The 18,095-nt window shown below is 36.5% G+C and overlaps 1 protein-coding gene and 1 pseudogene across 10 annotated transcripts in view; both read left to right on the top strand.

The window, feature by feature from the left end:
- Positions 1-18,095, top strand: part of LOC112640266 (phospholipid-transporting ATPase ABCA3-like) — a 198,259-nt gene that overhangs the window by 92,741 nt on the left and 87,423 nt on the right. For 9 of the 10 annotated variants that reach the window (XR_007411256.1, XR_007411255.1, XM_049111311.1 and 6 more), the window contains one exon: positions 2,035-2,185. Coding sequence is in view for 8 of the 10 variants with exons in the window: in XM_049111311.1 (XP_048967268.1) it covers positions 2,035-2,185 (151 nt within the window). In the remaining 2 variants the exon portion in view is untranslated. The remainder of the gene's footprint in view (positions 1-2,034; positions 2,186-18,095) is intronic. The other variant, XM_049111313.1, reaches the window with a different exon arrangement.
- LOC112640267 (small ubiquitin-related modifier 1-like) lies at positions 4,404-5,155 on the top strand (annotated as a pseudogene).

The raw sequence follows: 18,095 nt of genomic DNA, 5'->3' as shown, positions 1-18,095 counted from the left end.
AGGAGAGGAAATGACTAATTTCTCATTTGCCAAACAAGTTTTAAATCTCATATGGTGAGATAACTCTAAAATATGATAATTGGCAGTAAGGATACCATACAAGTAGAATAATATAGTCATTGACTTTGATAAGTATAGGACTTTTTTAGGAGATAAAACTGAAACATCAAACAGTTAATTATCAAGGGCTAAAATTATAGTAATTCAAAATTGGGTATAAACATAAATGTAGATAAAGATGAACTGCTTCATCATTCATTTATTCAGTATTTGAATTCATTCAACTCACATTATTTACTCTATATTAGTTATTATGGTATCCACTTTACATATCATATTTAATATTCAAAACAACCACCTCATTTTATAGAATGTAAAACTGGGCCCTAGATAAATAAAAAAATGATCTAAAGTCATATTTATATTCCCATTTAGGTATTTCAAAGTTTATGATCGCCTTAGAGGTTTGAGTTTGTACAGTTGACTTGTAATCCAAAATTAGATTTATCTAAACTAATTGTGCTAGGTTATGAGGCATACCATTTAAACAGCTATGCTTTTGATAAATTATTTCTAATTTCTAATAGCATTCACTACTGTTACTAATTTCTGATAAAATAGTACATAATACACAACTAGGTATTTTAAAAGATATAATACTTTGGGATGTTCCAGTCCCTTCTTATATGCTAAATTTTAAATATACTTAAATTGCTTCTTACATCTTAATCAAAAGCCTGAGATTTTTGTTTGCTTCTTTAATGGCATAGGAAATTCCATGTTGGTATTAGCATTCAACTCTCACTTAACAACCCCACTTCTCTGCTAAAGGAGGCATTTTCTTTTCAGTTTTAAGAGCACAATTGTGTCATCATTCCTGAGAAATGAAAAACAATTTACATACCAATTTTTATTTATTTTTATTTTTTTAAAGATTTATTTATTTATTTATTCATAGAGATGCAGAGAGAGAGAGGCAGAGACACAGGCAGAGGGAGAAGCAGGCTCCATGCAGAGAGCCCGACGCAGGACTCGATCCAGGGTCTCCAGGATCACGCCCTGGGCTGCAGGCGGCGCTAAACCGCTGCGCCACCGGGGCTGCCCTACATACCAATTTTTAAGTAAACTGGTTCCGATAGCTAATAAATAGTGGATAAATCACTTTATTCTCAGGATATAGTTGCCTCTTTGTAAAATGTAATAGTGTCTTCCACACTATAAACCAAGTAGATAAACCAGATTATCTTCTAAGAGATATATATACTTAAAAACCTATAGTCACATTTTTAATCTTAAATAGAAACATAAATGCAAATACAATGACCATTTGTAATGCATATTTAAAATAATGATGGTTTTCTCCAATTCCAGAAAACAATTTCTCTGTATAACAGGGAAAACACTAAATGTAATAGTTCTCTAATTTCTTTGAAATCACTAGTCAGAAATCATATTCTCAGGCTTTTCATGGATCTCTGTCTAAAATTTAACAACTTTCTTTCAACACTTAATATAGCCCTTTTCTGCTTTATTTTTTCCTAACATAGTGTATATTTTAACTTACTCCTCTTTATTAGTATCTGTGTCCTTTTACTAGAAAGTAGCTCTTAAGAAGGCAGAAATTTTGCATGCTTTGTTCACTGATCAATCCTCAGGGCCTAGTTAATGCCTGATACACACTGGACAACCAGTAACAATAAATGAATATTTTTTAAGATTACAGTTTCAAGAGTGATAAGTTGATTACAGGGGCCTTTCTTCATATGTATACTATTTCTGATTATATACACTAAGCTATTATTGTTCACTAAGAAAATTATAGGAGTTATGTTTATTCAATACCTTGGTTCTTGGAACCACATTTGGAAGTTTAAGGCATGAGCCTTCCTTGAGTCATAACAAAGTATCTTGTGACATTCCATGTCTTCTTTGTGGACCTAGGTAACTTGAAAGATGAAGAGCCAAGTTTGGATTTACAAGGAGATTAAAAAGTCTGAAAATGCTTCATGTGGTCTTTTAAATGATTTCTCTCAGGTGCTGGATATCATATAGTCATGGAAAAGGAATCACATTGTGATGTTGAAAAGATCTCAGAAATAATTCATTCTCATATTCCAGATGCCACTGTGGAAAATTTTACTGGAGCTGAATTATCATTTATTCTACCCAAAGAATATACACACAGGTAAAGGGTCAAAGTTCTACATGAATGGTTTGGGTGACCAGAAATCATTTTTAATTTTCTATGTTTAGCAAGGTGAGCAGTAATTTACCAACAAGCCAGTGTCCAATTACAACTGTCAGATGCTGACTAAATTTGAGAAATTCACAACTGAAGATTTCTCTCATTGAACGAGAGGATTGCCTCATACGTTCAAGTTCACAAAAGGCTTACTTGAATTTTTTGTTTATTTAAATTATAGTTAATTAACCTGCAGTATAATATTAGTTTCAGGCATATAGTATTCAGCACTTATACCCAGTGCTTATCACAAGTGCACTCCTTAAACTCCATCACCTCTTTAACCCATCCCTTTAACCACATCCACTCTGGTAACCATCAGTTTGCTCTCTATAGTTAAGGGTCTGTTTCTTGGTTTGCCTCCCTCTCTTTTTTCCCCTTTGCTCATTGTTTGTTTGTTTCTTAAATTCTACATATGCAAAGAATACAAAACATTAATTCCAAAGGATGCATGCACCCCCCCATGTTTATAGCAGCACTGTCAACAATAGCCAAATTATGGAAACAGCCCAATATCCATTAACAGATGAATGGATAAAGAAAATGTGTGAGAGGAGTTAAGATGGTGGAGGAGTAGGGGAACTCTAAGTTTGTCTTGTCCCTTGAAGCCAACTAGATAAGTTATCAAGTCATTCTGAACACCTGAGGAACCAATTAGAGATCGGAGAAAACAATTTCTACAAGTCTACAAGTAGAAAAGCAACCACCCTCTGGAAGGTAGGAGTTGCAGAGACTTGAATCCAGTGTGATACACCTGAGAATACGGTGGAGGGGAGGGAGCCTGCTTAAGGATGCTACCACAAAGTATTATAAACAGTGGAGTGCAGAATTGGAACTTAACAGAAGTCTGCTACAGTGAGGAATATGCCTGGCCAAAGGTGCTCAGGTGGTGAAGCAGGATGGAATCCCAGGTGTGACAACATTGTCTGAGGTTCCCTGGGGTGGCAAGAAGAACAGGTGGTGTTTGAGTGTGGCAGAGTTCCCAGGCATAGGAACATGGAAGCCAGCTGAGAACAGTGCATCTAAGTGTTGGCTTTCTCCTATGTGTTGCCATAAACTGCAAACCACTGTGCATTTGTGTGACTGCTTTCCTGGGCTGAGTCCAGCAAAAGGTAGAAGCGTGGTGAAACGCACCACCCCAGGATGAACAGTATGGGTCCGCACTCCAGAAGTTCTTAAAATTTGGGGTTTTGGATCTCACATGCCTGAGGTAAATCCTCCATCATAGGCTGGTGAACACAGAGTTCTGATGGAAGCTAAGAGGATGGGGAGTGATTGACTGCTTTTCTGTGAAGACCCACGGAAGAGTGAGGGGTGTGAATTTTCAGCTCCAGGGCTAGAGAACAGGGCACAGCCACATTCATCCCACCCATCAATTGATGAACGCCTTCATGGTGCAAAACAGCGCCTCCTAGTGGAGTCTGGAGCCCCTTACACCAATCCCTGCCTCCCTGAAAACTGGAGGCCCATTTCCATTAAGGCAAGTCCACCTGAGAATCAGTGCAACAGGCACCTCTCCCAGAAGATCAGCACAAACAACTCACGCAAAGTCTACTGATCATAGAGGTCTGCAAAGCTTCAGCTCTTGGGGAAAAAAGTATATAGCATTCTTTGTATTTTTATTCCTTAGCCTTTCGTATTTTTTGTTATATTATTTTTTAAATTCTTTTTCTCTTTTTAATTTTTATTTTTATATATACTTTATATATTTTTATATTTTGTTTCCTTTCATTAAATTTATATTTGTGTGTATATATATATGTGTGTGTATGTATGTATGTATGTATATATGTGTGTGTGTATGTGTGTGTGTGTGTGTGTGTGTGTATGTGTGTATCTCTTTCTTTTGGGATCTAGTTTCTTTTAACAGACCAAAACACACACAGGATCTAGTTTCTTTTTGTTTGTTACTGTTTTTTTCTTGTATTCTAGACAAAATGATTAGACAAAATGGAGAAATTCACCCCAAAAGAAAGAACAGGAGGTAGTACAGCCAAGGATTTAATCAATATGGATATAAGATGTCTGAACTAGAATTTAAAACAATTATAGAGTCACGGTGTTGTGCTGTGGGGAAGAGACGAATTTGTAAACCCTGGAGCAAGGTTCTGCCTACCTGAGGCCGCTGCTTTGTGGAAACCCTGGATAAGCCACTGTCACCATGTCCGACCAGGAGGCAAACCTTCAACTGAGGACTTGGGGGATAAGTAGGAAGGAGAATACATTAAACTGAAAGTCATTGGACAGGATAGCAGTGAGATTGACTTATTCAAAGTGAAAATGACAACACATCTCAAGAAACTCAAAGAATCATACTGTCAAAGACAGGGAGTTCCAGTGAATTCACTCAGGTTTCTCTTTGAAGGTCAGAGAGTTGCTGATAATCACACTCCAAAAGAACTGGGAATGGAAGAAGAAGATATGGTTGAAGTTTATCAGGAACAAACAGGGGGACATTCAACGATTTAGATATTCTTTTTATTTTTTCTTTACCCTCAAACCTTTCTTATTTTTAAAAATAGTTCTTTTGTAATGTGTTCAAAACAGAATTGAAAACTGGCACCCCATCTCTTTAAAACATCTGGCAATTTGAATTCTAGTGCCCATTATTGATTATCACTTGTTTTCATTGTGCTGATTTTTGGTGACAAAACCTCAGCCCCTTTCATATTGCCCTTTCCTTTTTAAAAATTACATGTGTGCACAGAGAGGCCACCTTTTCCAGGACTGTGCATTTTCAGGCTTGTGATAAGAACGACCAATACAGGTGTTCATGATGACTTTCCAATTGGCCCTGAAGTTCTAGCACACCCCTGGATTGTGACTTTCAGTGGGAGATGGAAGTTTTTCAGAGAACTGAAAATGAGAAAGTGGGAAAATGGGAAAATGACCATTCCTTAACTTGAAGCTTCTTTTAAAAGTTAAGGATCTGAACCAAAGGAAGAGAAATATCAGGCTGGAGTAGAGAAGACAGAGATAATGAGAGTAAATGACTAATTCCAAAGATGGCTTCACTGAAGAGAAAGCATTTTAAGATAAAAAGTCTTGTCAGAAGATCCCATAAAAGTTCTAATTTTCATTAGCAGTTAATAAAGCTATTCATGCAGAAGTGTATTCAATAGAACACTGCTCTTTTTATTTTATTTGTACTTTTTGGCCTGGGATATGGATTTTAAATGGACATTGTCTATACCAGCTTCATTAAAATAAACAAAATATTTGTAAAAACTGTAAAATATATATATATAAACAAATATAAAGATACTAGCTGAGGTTGAAAACATAGAAGACACTAGAGAATCCCTTACTAGAGTGAGAAAAGAACTAAAATCTAGTCAGGCTGAAATTAAAAATGCTACTATTGAGAATCCGTTCCAAGTGAAGACCAAAATAACCAGGCTGAACAAAACAGAAGAGTGAATCAGTAACCTAGAAAACAAAATTATGGAAAATAAGGAAACTAAAAAGAAGAAGGAAAGAAAACTATTAGATCACAAAGGTAGACTTAGGGAACCCAGCAATTCCATAAAGCAAAGTAATATCCATATTATAGGAGTACTAGAAGATGAAGAGTGGGAAATAGGGGAAGAAGGTTTATTTGACCAAATTATATTTGAGAGCTTCCCTAATCTGGGTAAGGAAACACACGTTTAAGTTCAGGAAGCACAGAGAACTACCCTTAAAAAAACAATAGGGCAGCCCAGGTGGCTCAGCGGTTTAGCACTGCCTTCCGCCCAGGGCCCAATCCTGGAGACCTAGGATCGAGTCCCACATCGGGCTCCCTGCATGGAGTCTGCTTCTCCCTCTGCCTGTGTCTCTGCCTCTGTGTGTGTGTGTGTGTCTCATGAATAAATAAGTAAAATCATTTTTTAAAATCAACAAAAATAGATGAACACCTCAACATATTATAGTGAAAGTTGCAAATTACAAGATAAAGAGAAAAATCCTGAAAGTAGCTTGGAAGTGAGGTCCTAAACCTACAAGGGTAGATAGATAAGGCTGGCAGCAAACCTGTCCACAGAAACCTGGCAGGCCAGAAAGGACTGATATGATATAGTCATCATGCTTAATGGGAAAAATATGAAGCCAAGAATACTTTATCCAACAAGGCTGTCGTTCAGAACAGAAGGAGAGAGAGAGTTTCCAAGACAAAAACTTAAAGGAATTTGTGAACACTAAATCCTTCAGGAAGTATTAAGAGATATTTAATATAAATATCTTTAATATGTATTTAATTAACATTTATTAATATTTTATATAGTTTTATATACGTAATACATAAAATATTTCATATATTGTATATTTAAAATAAAATATTGAAGCGAGAGACCAAAAGTAACAAAGACTAGAAAGGAACAATCTACAGGAGCAATGACTTTACAGGTAATACAATAGCACTAAATTCATATCTTTCAATAATTATTCTAAGTGTAAATAGATTAAATGTTCCAGTCAAAAGGCATATTAGAGTATCTATGGATTAAAAAAACAAGACTTATCAATATGCTACTTACAAGAGACTCATTTTAGATACAAAGATACCTCCAGATTGAAAGTGAGGGGATGGAGAACCATTTATCATGCTAATGGACATGAAAAGGAAGATGGAGTACCCATCCTTATATCAGAAAACCTAGATTTTAAACCAAAGAATGTAATAAGAGATGAAGAACATATTATTATAAAGGGTCCTATCCAACAAGAAGATCTAGCAATTGTAAATATTTATGCCCCTAACTTGGGAGCACCCAAATATATGTCAATTAATAAACATTTAAAAACTTATAATAGTACAATAATAGAGGATTTTAACACCCCACTCACAGAAATGGACAGATATCTAAGTAGAAGATCAACAAAGAAACAAGAGCTTTGAATGACTCACTGGGCCAGATGGACTTAATAGATATATTCAGAACCTTTCATCCTAAAAAGGAGAATACACATTCTTTTCAAGTGCACATGGAAAATTTTATAGAATAGATCACATACTGGGTGACAAATCAGGTCTCAATTGGTACAACTTGATTGAGATTATACCATATATATTTTCAGACCACAATTCTATGAAATTTGAAGTAAACCACAAGAAGAAATTTGTAAGAACCACAAATACTTAAGGTTAAAGAACATCCTACTAAAGAATGAGTGAGTCAATCAGGAAATTAAAGGAGAATTTTAAAAGTATATGGGAGGAAATGAAAATGAAAACATGACAGTTCAAAATCTTTGGGATGCAGCAAAGGCATATATAGAAATACAGTAGTATATTAAGAGTATATAGAAATACAGGCCTTCCTCAAGAAGCAAGAAAAGTCTCAAACACACAACCTAACCAACACCTAAGGAGCTGGAAAAAGAATAGAAAATAAAGCCTAAATCCAATAGGGAAAGAGAAATAATAAAGATCAGAGAAGAAATCAATGGTGTAGAAATTTAAAAATAGCAGAACAGATTGATAAAAGTAGGAGCTGGTTCTTTGAAAGAACTAATAAGATTGATAAACCTCTAGCCAGACTTACCAAAAAGAAAAGAGAAAGGACTAAATAAAATCATGAATGAAAGAAGAGAGATCACAATGAACACCAAAGAAATACAATTATAAGAGAATATTATGAGCAATTATATGCCAATAAATTAGGCAATCTGGAAGAAAGGGATGCCTTCCTTAAAACATATAAACAAAACACTGAAATAGGAAGAATAGAAAATCTGAACAGACCCATAACTGGCATAGAAATTCAATCAGTAATCAAGAAACTCCCAATGAACAAGACTCCGGGGCCAGATGGCTTCCCAGGAGAATTCTGCCAAACATTTAAAGAAAAATTAATATCTGTTCTCTGAAATTATTCCAAAAAATAGAACTGGAAGGAAAAATTCCAAGCTCATTCTACGAGGCTGGCATTACTTTGATCCCCAAACCAAAGACCCTACCAAAAAGGGAATCACAGACCCCATTCCTGATGAACATGGACCAAAAATTCTACAAGGATACTATCTAATAGTATCCAACAATACATTGAAAGGATTATTCCAAGTAGTATTTATTTGTGGCCTGAAGGGGTGGTTCAACATCCGCAAATCAATATGATACACCACACTAGTAAAACAAAGGAGAAAAACTGTATCATCCTCTCAATACATGCAGAAAAAGCATTTAACAAAATACTGCATCTTTTCTTGATACAAACCCTCTGAACAAAGTAGGGATAGATGGACCATACCTTAACATCATAGAAACCATATACAAAAAAAAAAAAAAAAACAGCAAATATCTTCCTCAATGGGGAAAACCTGAGAGCTTTTCCCCTAAGTTCAAGAACAAGGATGTCTATTCCCACCACTGTTGTTCAACATAGTACTGATAGTCCTAGCCTCAAGCAGCCCAACAAAAAGAAATAAAAGGCATCCATATTGTCAAGGAAGGAGTCAAATTTCACTCTCCACAGATGACATGGTCCTATGTAGAAACCTCAAAAGACTCCACAAAAAATTTCCCAGAACTGATACATGAATTCACCAATGTTGCAGGATATAAAGTCAGCATATAAAAATCTGTTGCTATCTACAGAACTTTACATCCAAACTCAACTGAATACACATTCTTCTCAAGCGCACATGGAACTTTCTCCAGAATAGACCACATATTGGGTCACAAATCGGGTCTGAACCGATACCAAAAGATTGGGATTGTCCCCTGCATATTCTCGGACCATAATGCCTTGAAATTAGAACTAAATCACAACAAGAAGTTTGGAAGGACCTCAAACACATGGAGGTTAAGGACCATCCTGCTAAAAGATAAAAGGGTCAACCAGGAAATTAAGGAAGAATTAAAAAGATTCATGGAAACTAATGAGAATGAAGATACAACCGTTCAAAATCTTTGGGATGCAGCAAAAGCAGTCCTAAGGGGGAAATACATCGCAATACAAGCATCCATCCAAAAACTGGAAAGAACTCAAATACAAAAGCTAACCTTACACATAAAGGAGCTAGAGAAAAAACAGCAAATAGATCCTACACCCAAGAGAAGAAGGCAGTTAATAAAGATTCGAGCAGAACTCAACGAAATCGAGACCAGAAGAACTGTGGAACAGATCAACAGAACCAGGAGTTGGTTCTTTGAAAGAATTAATAAGATAGATAAACCATTAGCCAGCCTTATTAAAAAGAAGAGAGAGAAGACTCAAATTAATAAAATCATGAATGAGAAAGGAGAGATCACTACCAACACCAAGGAAATACAAACGATTTTAAAAACGTATTATGAACAGCTATACGCCAATAAATTAGGCAATCTAGAAGAAATGGACGCATTCCTGGAAAGCCACAAACTACCAAAACTGGAACAGGAAGAAATAGAAAACCTGAACAGGCCAATAACCAGGGAGGAAATTGAAGCAGTCATCAAAAACCTCCCAAGACACAAGAGTCCAGGGCCAGATGGCTTCCCAGGAGAATTTTATCAAACGTTTAAAGAAGAAATCATACCTATTCTCCTAAAGCTGTTTGGAAAGATAGAAAGAGATGGAGTACTTCCAAATTCGTTCTATGAAGCCAGCATCACCTTAATTCCAAAGCCAGACAAAGACCCCGCCAAAAAGGAGAATTACAGACCAATATCCCTGATGAACATGGATGCAAAAATTCTCAACAAGATACTGGCCAATAGGATCCAACAGTACATTAAGAAAATTATTCACCATGACCAAGTAGGATTTATCCCTGGGACACAAGGCTGGTTCAACACCCGTAAAACAATCAATGTGATTCATCATATCAGCAAGAGAAAAACCAAGAACCATATGATCCTCTCATTGGATGCAGAGAAAGCATTTGACAAAATACAGCATCCATTCCTGATTAAAACTCTTCAGAGTGTAGGGATAGAGGGAACATTCCTCGACATCTTAAAAGCCATCTATGAAAAGCCCACAGCAAATATCATTCTCAATGGGGAAGCACTGGGAGCCTTTCCCCTAAGATCAGGAACAAGACAGGGATGTCCACTCTCACCACTGCTATTCAACATAGTACTGGAAGTCCTAGCCTCAGCAATCAGACAACAAAAAGACATTAAAGGCATTCAAATTGGCAAAGAAGAAGTCAAACTCTCTCTCTTCGCCGATGACATGATACTCTACATAGAAAACCCAAAAGTCTCCACCCCAAGATTGCTAGAACTCATACAGCAATTCGGTAGCGTGGCAGGATACAAAATCAATGCCCAGAAGTCAGTGGCATTTCTATACACTAACAATGAGACTGAAGAAAGAGAAATTAAGGAGTCAATCCCATTTACAATTGCACCCAAAAGCATAAGATACCTAGGAATAAACCTAACCAAAGATGTAAAGGATCTATACCCTCAAAACTATAGAACACTTCTGAAAGAAATTGAGGAAGACACAAAGAGATGGAAAAATATTCCATGCTCATGGATTGGCAGAATTAATATTGTGAAAATGTCAATGTTACCCAGGGCAATATACACGTTTAATGCAATCCCTATCAAAATACCATGGACTTTCTTCAGAGAGTTAGAACAAATTATTTTAAGATTTGTGTGGAATCAGAAAAGACCCCGAATAGCCAGGGGAATTTTAAAAAAGAAAACCATATCTGGGGGCATCACAATGCCAGATTTCAGGTTGTACTACAAACTGTGGTCATCAAGACAGTGTGGTACTGGCACAAAAACAGACACATAGATCAGTGGAACAGAATAGAGAATCCAGAAGTGGACCCTGAACTTTATGGGCAACTAATATTCGATAAAGGAGGTAAGACTATCCATTGGAAGAAAGACAGTCTCTTCAATAAATGGTGCTGGGAAAATTGGACATCCACATGCAGAAGAATGAAACTAGACCACTCTCTTTCACCATACACAAAGATAAACTCAAAATGGATGAAAGATCTAAATGTGAGACAAGATTCCATCAAAATCCTAGAGAAGAACACAGGCAACACCCTTTTTGAACTCGGCCATAGTAACTTCTTGCAAGATACATCCACGAAGGCAAAAGAAACAAAAGCAAAAATGAACTATTGGGACTTCATCAAGATAAGAAGCTTTTGCACAGCAAAGGATACAGTCAACAAAACTCAAAGACAACCTACAGAATGGGAGAAGATATTTGCAAATGACATATCAGATAAAGGGCTAGTTTCCAAGATCTATAAAGAACTTATTAAACTCAACACCAAAGAAACAAACAATCCAATCATGAAATGGGCAAAAGACATGAACAGAAATCTCACAGAGGAAGACATAGACATGGCCAACATGCATATGAGAAAATGCTCTGCATCACTTGCCATCAGGGAAATACAAATCAAAACTACAATGAGATACCACCTCACACCAGTGAGAATGGGGAAAATTAACAAGGCAGGAAACCACAAATGTTGGAGAGGATGCGGAGAAAAGGGAACCCTCCTACACTGTTGGTGGGAATGTGAACTGGTGCAGCCACTCTGGAAAACTGTGTGGAGGTTCCTCAAAGAGTTAAAAATAGACCTGCCCTACGACCCAGCAATTGCACTGTTGGGGATTTACCCCAAAGATACAAATGCAATGAAACGCCGGGACACCTGCACCCCGATGTTCCTAGCAGCAATGTCCACTATAGCCAAACTGTGGAAGGAGCCTCGGTGTCCAACGAAAGATGAATGGATAAAGAAGATGTGGTTTATGTATACAATGGAATATTACTCAGCTATTAGAAATGACAAATACCCACCATTTGCTTCAACGTGGATGGACCTGGAGGGTATTATGCTGAGTGAAGTAAGTCAGTCGGAGAAGGACAAACATTATATGTTCTCATTCATTTGGGGAATATAAATAATAGTGAAAGGGAAAATAAGGGAAGGGAGAAGAAATGTGTGGGAAATATCAGAAAGGGAGACAGAACGTAAAGACTGCTAACTCTGGGAAACGAACTAGGGGTGGTAGAAGGGGAGGAGGGCGGGGGGTGGGAGTGAATGGGTGACGGGCACTGGGTGTTATTCTGTATGTTAGTAAATTGAACACCAATAAAAAAAAAATAAAAAAAAATAAAAAAAAATAAAAAAAATAAATAAATAAAAATCTGTTGCATTTCTTTTTTTTGAGATTTTATTTGTTATTTGACAGAGCACAAGCTGGTGGAGCAGCAGGCACAGGGAGAGGGAGAAGCAGGCACCCACTGAGCAAGGAGCCCAAATAAGACTTAATACCAGGACCCTGGGGTCATGACCTGAGATGAAGGCAGATACTTAACTCACTAAGCCACCCAGGAACCCCTGGAATAACAGATATTGTTAAAATATCTATGGTACTCAAAGCAGTCTACACATTCAGTGCAATCCCTATCAAAATAACACCAGCATTTTTCACAGAGCTAGAATAAATCCTAAAATTTGTGGAATCACAAAAGACTCCAAATAGCCAAAGGAATGTTGAAAAAGAAAACCAATGCTGGAGGCACCACAGTTCCAGACTTCAAGCTGTATTACAAAGCTCCAGTCATCACCGTATGGTACTGGCAAAAACACATAGATCAATGGAACAGAATAGACAACTTAGAAGAGGACTCTCAACTCTCTAGTCAACTAATCTGCAAAGCAGGAAAGAATATCCAGTGGAAAAGACAGTCTCTTCAACAAATGGTATGGGGAAAATTAGACAGCCATATGCAGAAGAATAAAACTGGACCTCTTTCTTACCATACACCAAAGTAGACCCAAAATGGATGAAAGATCTAAAAGTTAGGCAGGAAACCATCAAAATCCTACAGGAGAACACAGGCAGCAACCTCTTTGACCTTGGTCACAGCAACTTCTTGCTAGACACATTTCCTAAGGTAAGGGAAACAAAAACAAAAATGAACTATTGGGACTTCATCAAGATAAAAAGCTTCTGCACAGCAAAGGATACCATCAACAACACTAAAAGGCAACCTACAGGTGGAAAGAGCCACAATGTCCTTTGACAGATGAGTGGATAAATATGTGAGATATATATAGATATAGATGGATGGATGGATGGATGGATGGATGGATGGGTGGATAGATAGATAGATAGATAGATAGATAGATAGATAGATAGATAGATGATAGATACACAAGGGAATATTACTCAGCCATCAGAAAGATAAATACCTACCATTTACATTGACATGGATGGAACTGAAGGGTATTAATGCTAAGTGAAATGAGTCAATCAGAGAAAGACAATTATCATATGGTTTCACTCATATGTGGAATATAAGAACTAGTGAAAGGAGCCATAAGGGAAGGGAAGGGGGGAAATTGGCGAAAAATTAGAGAGGAAGATAAGCCACAAGCAGCTCTAACTCTGGGAAACAAAGGGTTGCAGAAGGGAAGGTTGATGGGGGGATAGGGTAACTAGGTGACAGGCATTAAGGAGGGCACAGGACGAGATGAGCACTGGGTGTTACACTATATGTTGGCAAATTGAATTTAAATAAAGCATTGAAAAAATAAACAGTAAATAATAAAAAGGCAACCTACGAAATGGGAGAAGATATTCACAAATGAAATATCATATAAAGGACTAGGTCCAAAATCTATAAAGAACTTAACCAAACTCAGCAACCAAAAAACAAATCCAGTCAAGAAATGGGCAGAAGACATGACCCGACCTTTCTCCAAGGAAGACATCCAGGTAGCTAACAGATGCATGAAAAAATACTCAACACTCACTCAGCATCAGGAAAATACAAATCAAAACTATAATGAGATACCACCTCACACTGGTCAAAATGGCTAAAATCCATACACAAGAAACAACAGGTGTTGGTGAAGATGTGGAGAAAGGGGAACCCTCTTGCACTGTTGTGGAATGCAAACAGGTGCAGCCACTCTGGAAAACAGTATGGAGGTTCCTCAAAAAAGTTAAAAATAGAGCTACCCTACAACCAGCAACTGCATTACTGGGCATTTATCCAAAGGACAGAAGCATAATGATTCAAAGGATCACGTGCACCCCAATGTTTATAACAACAGCAATGTCCACAATAGCTAAAATATCAAAAAAAGTCTAGATGTTCATTGACAGGTAAATGGATAAAGAAAAAGTAGTATACACACACACACACACACACACACACACACACATACACACACTGGAATATTACCTAGCCATCAAAAAGAATGGAATCAGGGATCCCTGGGTGGCTCAGCGCTTTGGCGCCTGCCTTTGGCCCAGGGCATGATTCTAGAGTCCCGGGATCGAGTCCCGCATGGGGCTCCTGGCATGGAGCCTGCTTCTCCCTCCTCCTGTGTCTCTGCCTCTCTCTCGCTCTCCCTATGTCTATCATAAATAAATAAATAAATCTTAAAAAAAAGAATGAAATCTTGCTATTGGCAATGGCACAGATGGAACTAGGAGTTATTATGCTAAGCAATATAAGTCATTCAAATACCATATGATTTCTTTTGTATGTATGATTTAAGAAATAAAACAGATGAACATAATGGAAGGGAAAGAAAAATTAAATAAGGTAAAACCAGAGAGAGGCGGGGATCCCTGGGTGGCTCAGTGGTTTAGTGCCGGACTTTGGCCCAGGGTGTGATCCTGGAGTCCCGGGATCAAGTCCCACATCAGGCTCCCTGTGTGGAACCTGCTTCTCCCTCTGCCTGTGTCTCTGTCTCTGCCTCTCTCTCTCTCTCTTCCTCTTTCTGTTTCTCTCATGAATAAATAAAATCTTTTTAAAAAATAGAGGCAAATCATAAATTCTTACTATAGGAACAAAACTGAGGGTTGCTGGAGGGGAGGTGGGTGAGAGGATAGGTTAAATGGATAATGAATATTAAGGAGAGCACTTGATGTAATGAGCACTGAATGTTATATGCAACTGATGAATCACTAAGTTCTACTCTTGAAACTAATAAAACACAATATGTTAAATAAATTGAACGTAAAACAAAAATGCTTCCATCTTCCTGAATGTTGTTAGTTGAAAGATGCTTTCTAAAAAAAAAAACAAACAAACAAAATGTGGTGTATATCTATGCCACATAATATTTCCAAAAAGGAAGAGTGAAATATTGCCATTTGCAGTGATGTGGATGGAGTTAGTATTATGTTGAGTCAGTCATAGAAATAAATCAAAGAAAGACAAATACCATATGTTTCACTCATTTGCAAATTTTAAGAAACAAAAACATAGAGGAAAAACAAAAGAGGGGCTAACCAAGAAACACGTTTTTTTTACTATTTAAATTCAATTTGCCAACATATAGTACATCATTAGTTTCAGATGTAGTTTTCAATAATTCATCAGTTGCATATAACACCAAGAAACAGACTCTTAACTATAGAGAACAAACTGAGGGTTACTGGAGGGGAGGTGGACAGGAGGATGGGTTAAAGCAGTGATGGGTATTAAGGAGTACACTTGTATGTTGAACATTGGATGTTGTATGTAAGTGATGAATCACTAAATTCTGCACATGAAACTAATATTACACTAAGTGGAATACAAATTAAAGTGTGAAAAATGAAATTTAATAGATTAATGAAAAAAAGATTGTATCTCTGTGGTGTTGTTATTTCTCCTCTCATTTGTGATTTTGAGTCTTTTTTTCTTTTTGTTAAGTCTGGCTAGCTGTTTATCAATCTTATTTTTTTTCATAGACCCAGTACCTGGTTTCATTGGTCTGTTCTGTTGTTTGTTTGGGTTTTGTTTTGTTTTGTTTTGTTTTTGCTTCTATGTCATTTATTTCTGGTCTGATCTCTATTTTTTTCTTTTTTCTAGTAGCTTTAGGCTTGGTTTGTTGTTCTTTTTCTAGCCCCTTTAGGTGTACAGTTAGATTGCTTATTTGAGATTTTTCTTGTTTCTTGAGGTAGACCTGTATTGCTGTATACTTCCAACTTAGGACCACTTTTGCTGCATCCCAAAGTTTGGGGACCATAATGTTTTCATTTTTGTTTCCATGTATTTTTTTATTTTTTATTTTATTTCATGATTTACCCATTCATCGTTTAGTAGCATGTTGTTTAACCTCTATGTACTTGTGCTCTTTCCAGATTTTTTTTATTGTGGTTGACTTCTAGTTTCATAGTGTTGTGGTAGAAAATATCCATGGTATGGTTTCAATCTTTTTGTGTTTCTTGAGGCCTTCTTTGTGACCTAATATGTTATCTATTCTGGAGAATTTTCCCTGTGCACCTGAAAAAATATGTATTCTGTTTTAGGATGGAATGTTCTGAATATATCTGTTAAGTCTGTCTGGTACAATGTGTCATTCAATGCCAATGTTTCCTTGGTTATTTTCTGTTTAGATAGATCCATTGACGTAATTGGGGTGTTAAAGTCCCCTACTGTTAATGTATTATTATTAATTAGTTCCTTTATGTTTATTATTAATTCTTTATATACTTGGGTGCTCCCATGTTGGGTACATAAATATTTATATTGTTATGTCTTCTTTGAGGATTGTCCCCTTTATGATTATATAGTGTGCTTCTTTGTCTCTCATTACAATCTGTTTTAAGGTCTAGTTTATCTGATAAGTATTGTTATTCTGGCTTTTTTTTTACATCTATTTGCATGATAAATGTTTCTCCATTCCCTCTTGTTTGATCAATTAGACCATTGAGGTCTAAAATGGGTCTCTTGTAGGCAGCATATAGATGGGTCTTGTTTTCTTATCCATTCTGACATCCTATGTCTTTTCACTGGAGCATTTAGTACATTGACATTCAAAGTAATTATTGATAGGTACGTATTTATTGCCATTTTATTACTTCTGTGGTCGTCTCTGGATATTTTTCTCTGATACTTCCTTGTCTTTCATGTTTTGCTGATTTTTTTAGTGATATATTTGGATTTTTCTCTTTATTCTTTGTATATTTATAGTCACTTTTTATATATGGTTGCCATTACATTTGTGTATAACATCTGCAAATAGCCGTTTATATTAAGTTGATGGCCATTCAAATTTGAATTCATTCTTTTGTCCACTCTTCCCTCATTTTTACATATATTTTATTAGGTTTATGTTCTTATTGTGTGTAAGTTTCTTGACTGATTTTTACTGAAATACTTATTTTTAAGTTTTGTATTTCTTGACTTTATACTGTCAACTTTGGTCTCTCCTTTTCAGAGTCATCTTTAGTATTTCCTACAGGGCTGGCTTAGTGGTCACAAACTCCTTTAGTTTTTGTTTGTGAAACTCTTTATTTCTCTTATTCTGAATGATAACCTTGCTGAATAGAGTATTCCTGGCTGCAATTTTTCCCATTCAGCACTTTGAATATATCATGCTACTCCCTTCTGGCTTGCCATGTTTCTGTTGAGAAATCTCCAGCCAGTCTTATGGGTTTTCCCTTGTAAGTTAATGACTCCTTTGATCTTGCTGCTTTTAAGATTCTTTTATCTCTATATTTTGTAAATTTAATTGCAGTATGTCTTGGTGTTGGCCTCCTTTTGTTGATTTTGATGGGAGTTCTCATGCCTCCTGGATCTGGATGTTTGTTTCCATCCCCAGATTAGGGAAGTTTTTAGCAATTATTTCTTGAAATAAATTTTCTGCTCCCTTTTCTCTTTCTATTTCTTCTGGGACTCCTATAATGTGGATGTTATTACATTTGATGGAGTCACTGAATTCCCTAAGTCTATTCTTATTTTACATAATTCATCTTTCTATCCTTTGTTCAGCTTCATTGTTTTCCATTACTTTGTCTTCTATGTCAGTAATTCATTCCTCTGCCTCCTCCAGCCTTCTGTTCATTGCATGAAGTATGTTTCTAATGTCATTGATTTCACTTTTCATCTCTAGTTGATTCTTTTTTAACTCTTTTATCTCTGTGGTAAGGGTCTCACTGATGTCT

The sequence above is a fragment of the Canis lupus genome, chromosome 6 (genome assembly GCF_003254725.2).
Source record: "Canis lupus dingo isolate Sandy chromosome 6, ASM325472v2, whole genome shotgun sequence".
NCBI classification, from domain to species: domain Eukaryota; kingdom Metazoa; phylum Chordata; class Mammalia; order Carnivora; family Canidae; genus Canis; species Canis lupus.
This window is presented reverse-complemented; position numbering and strand designations above follow the sequence as displayed.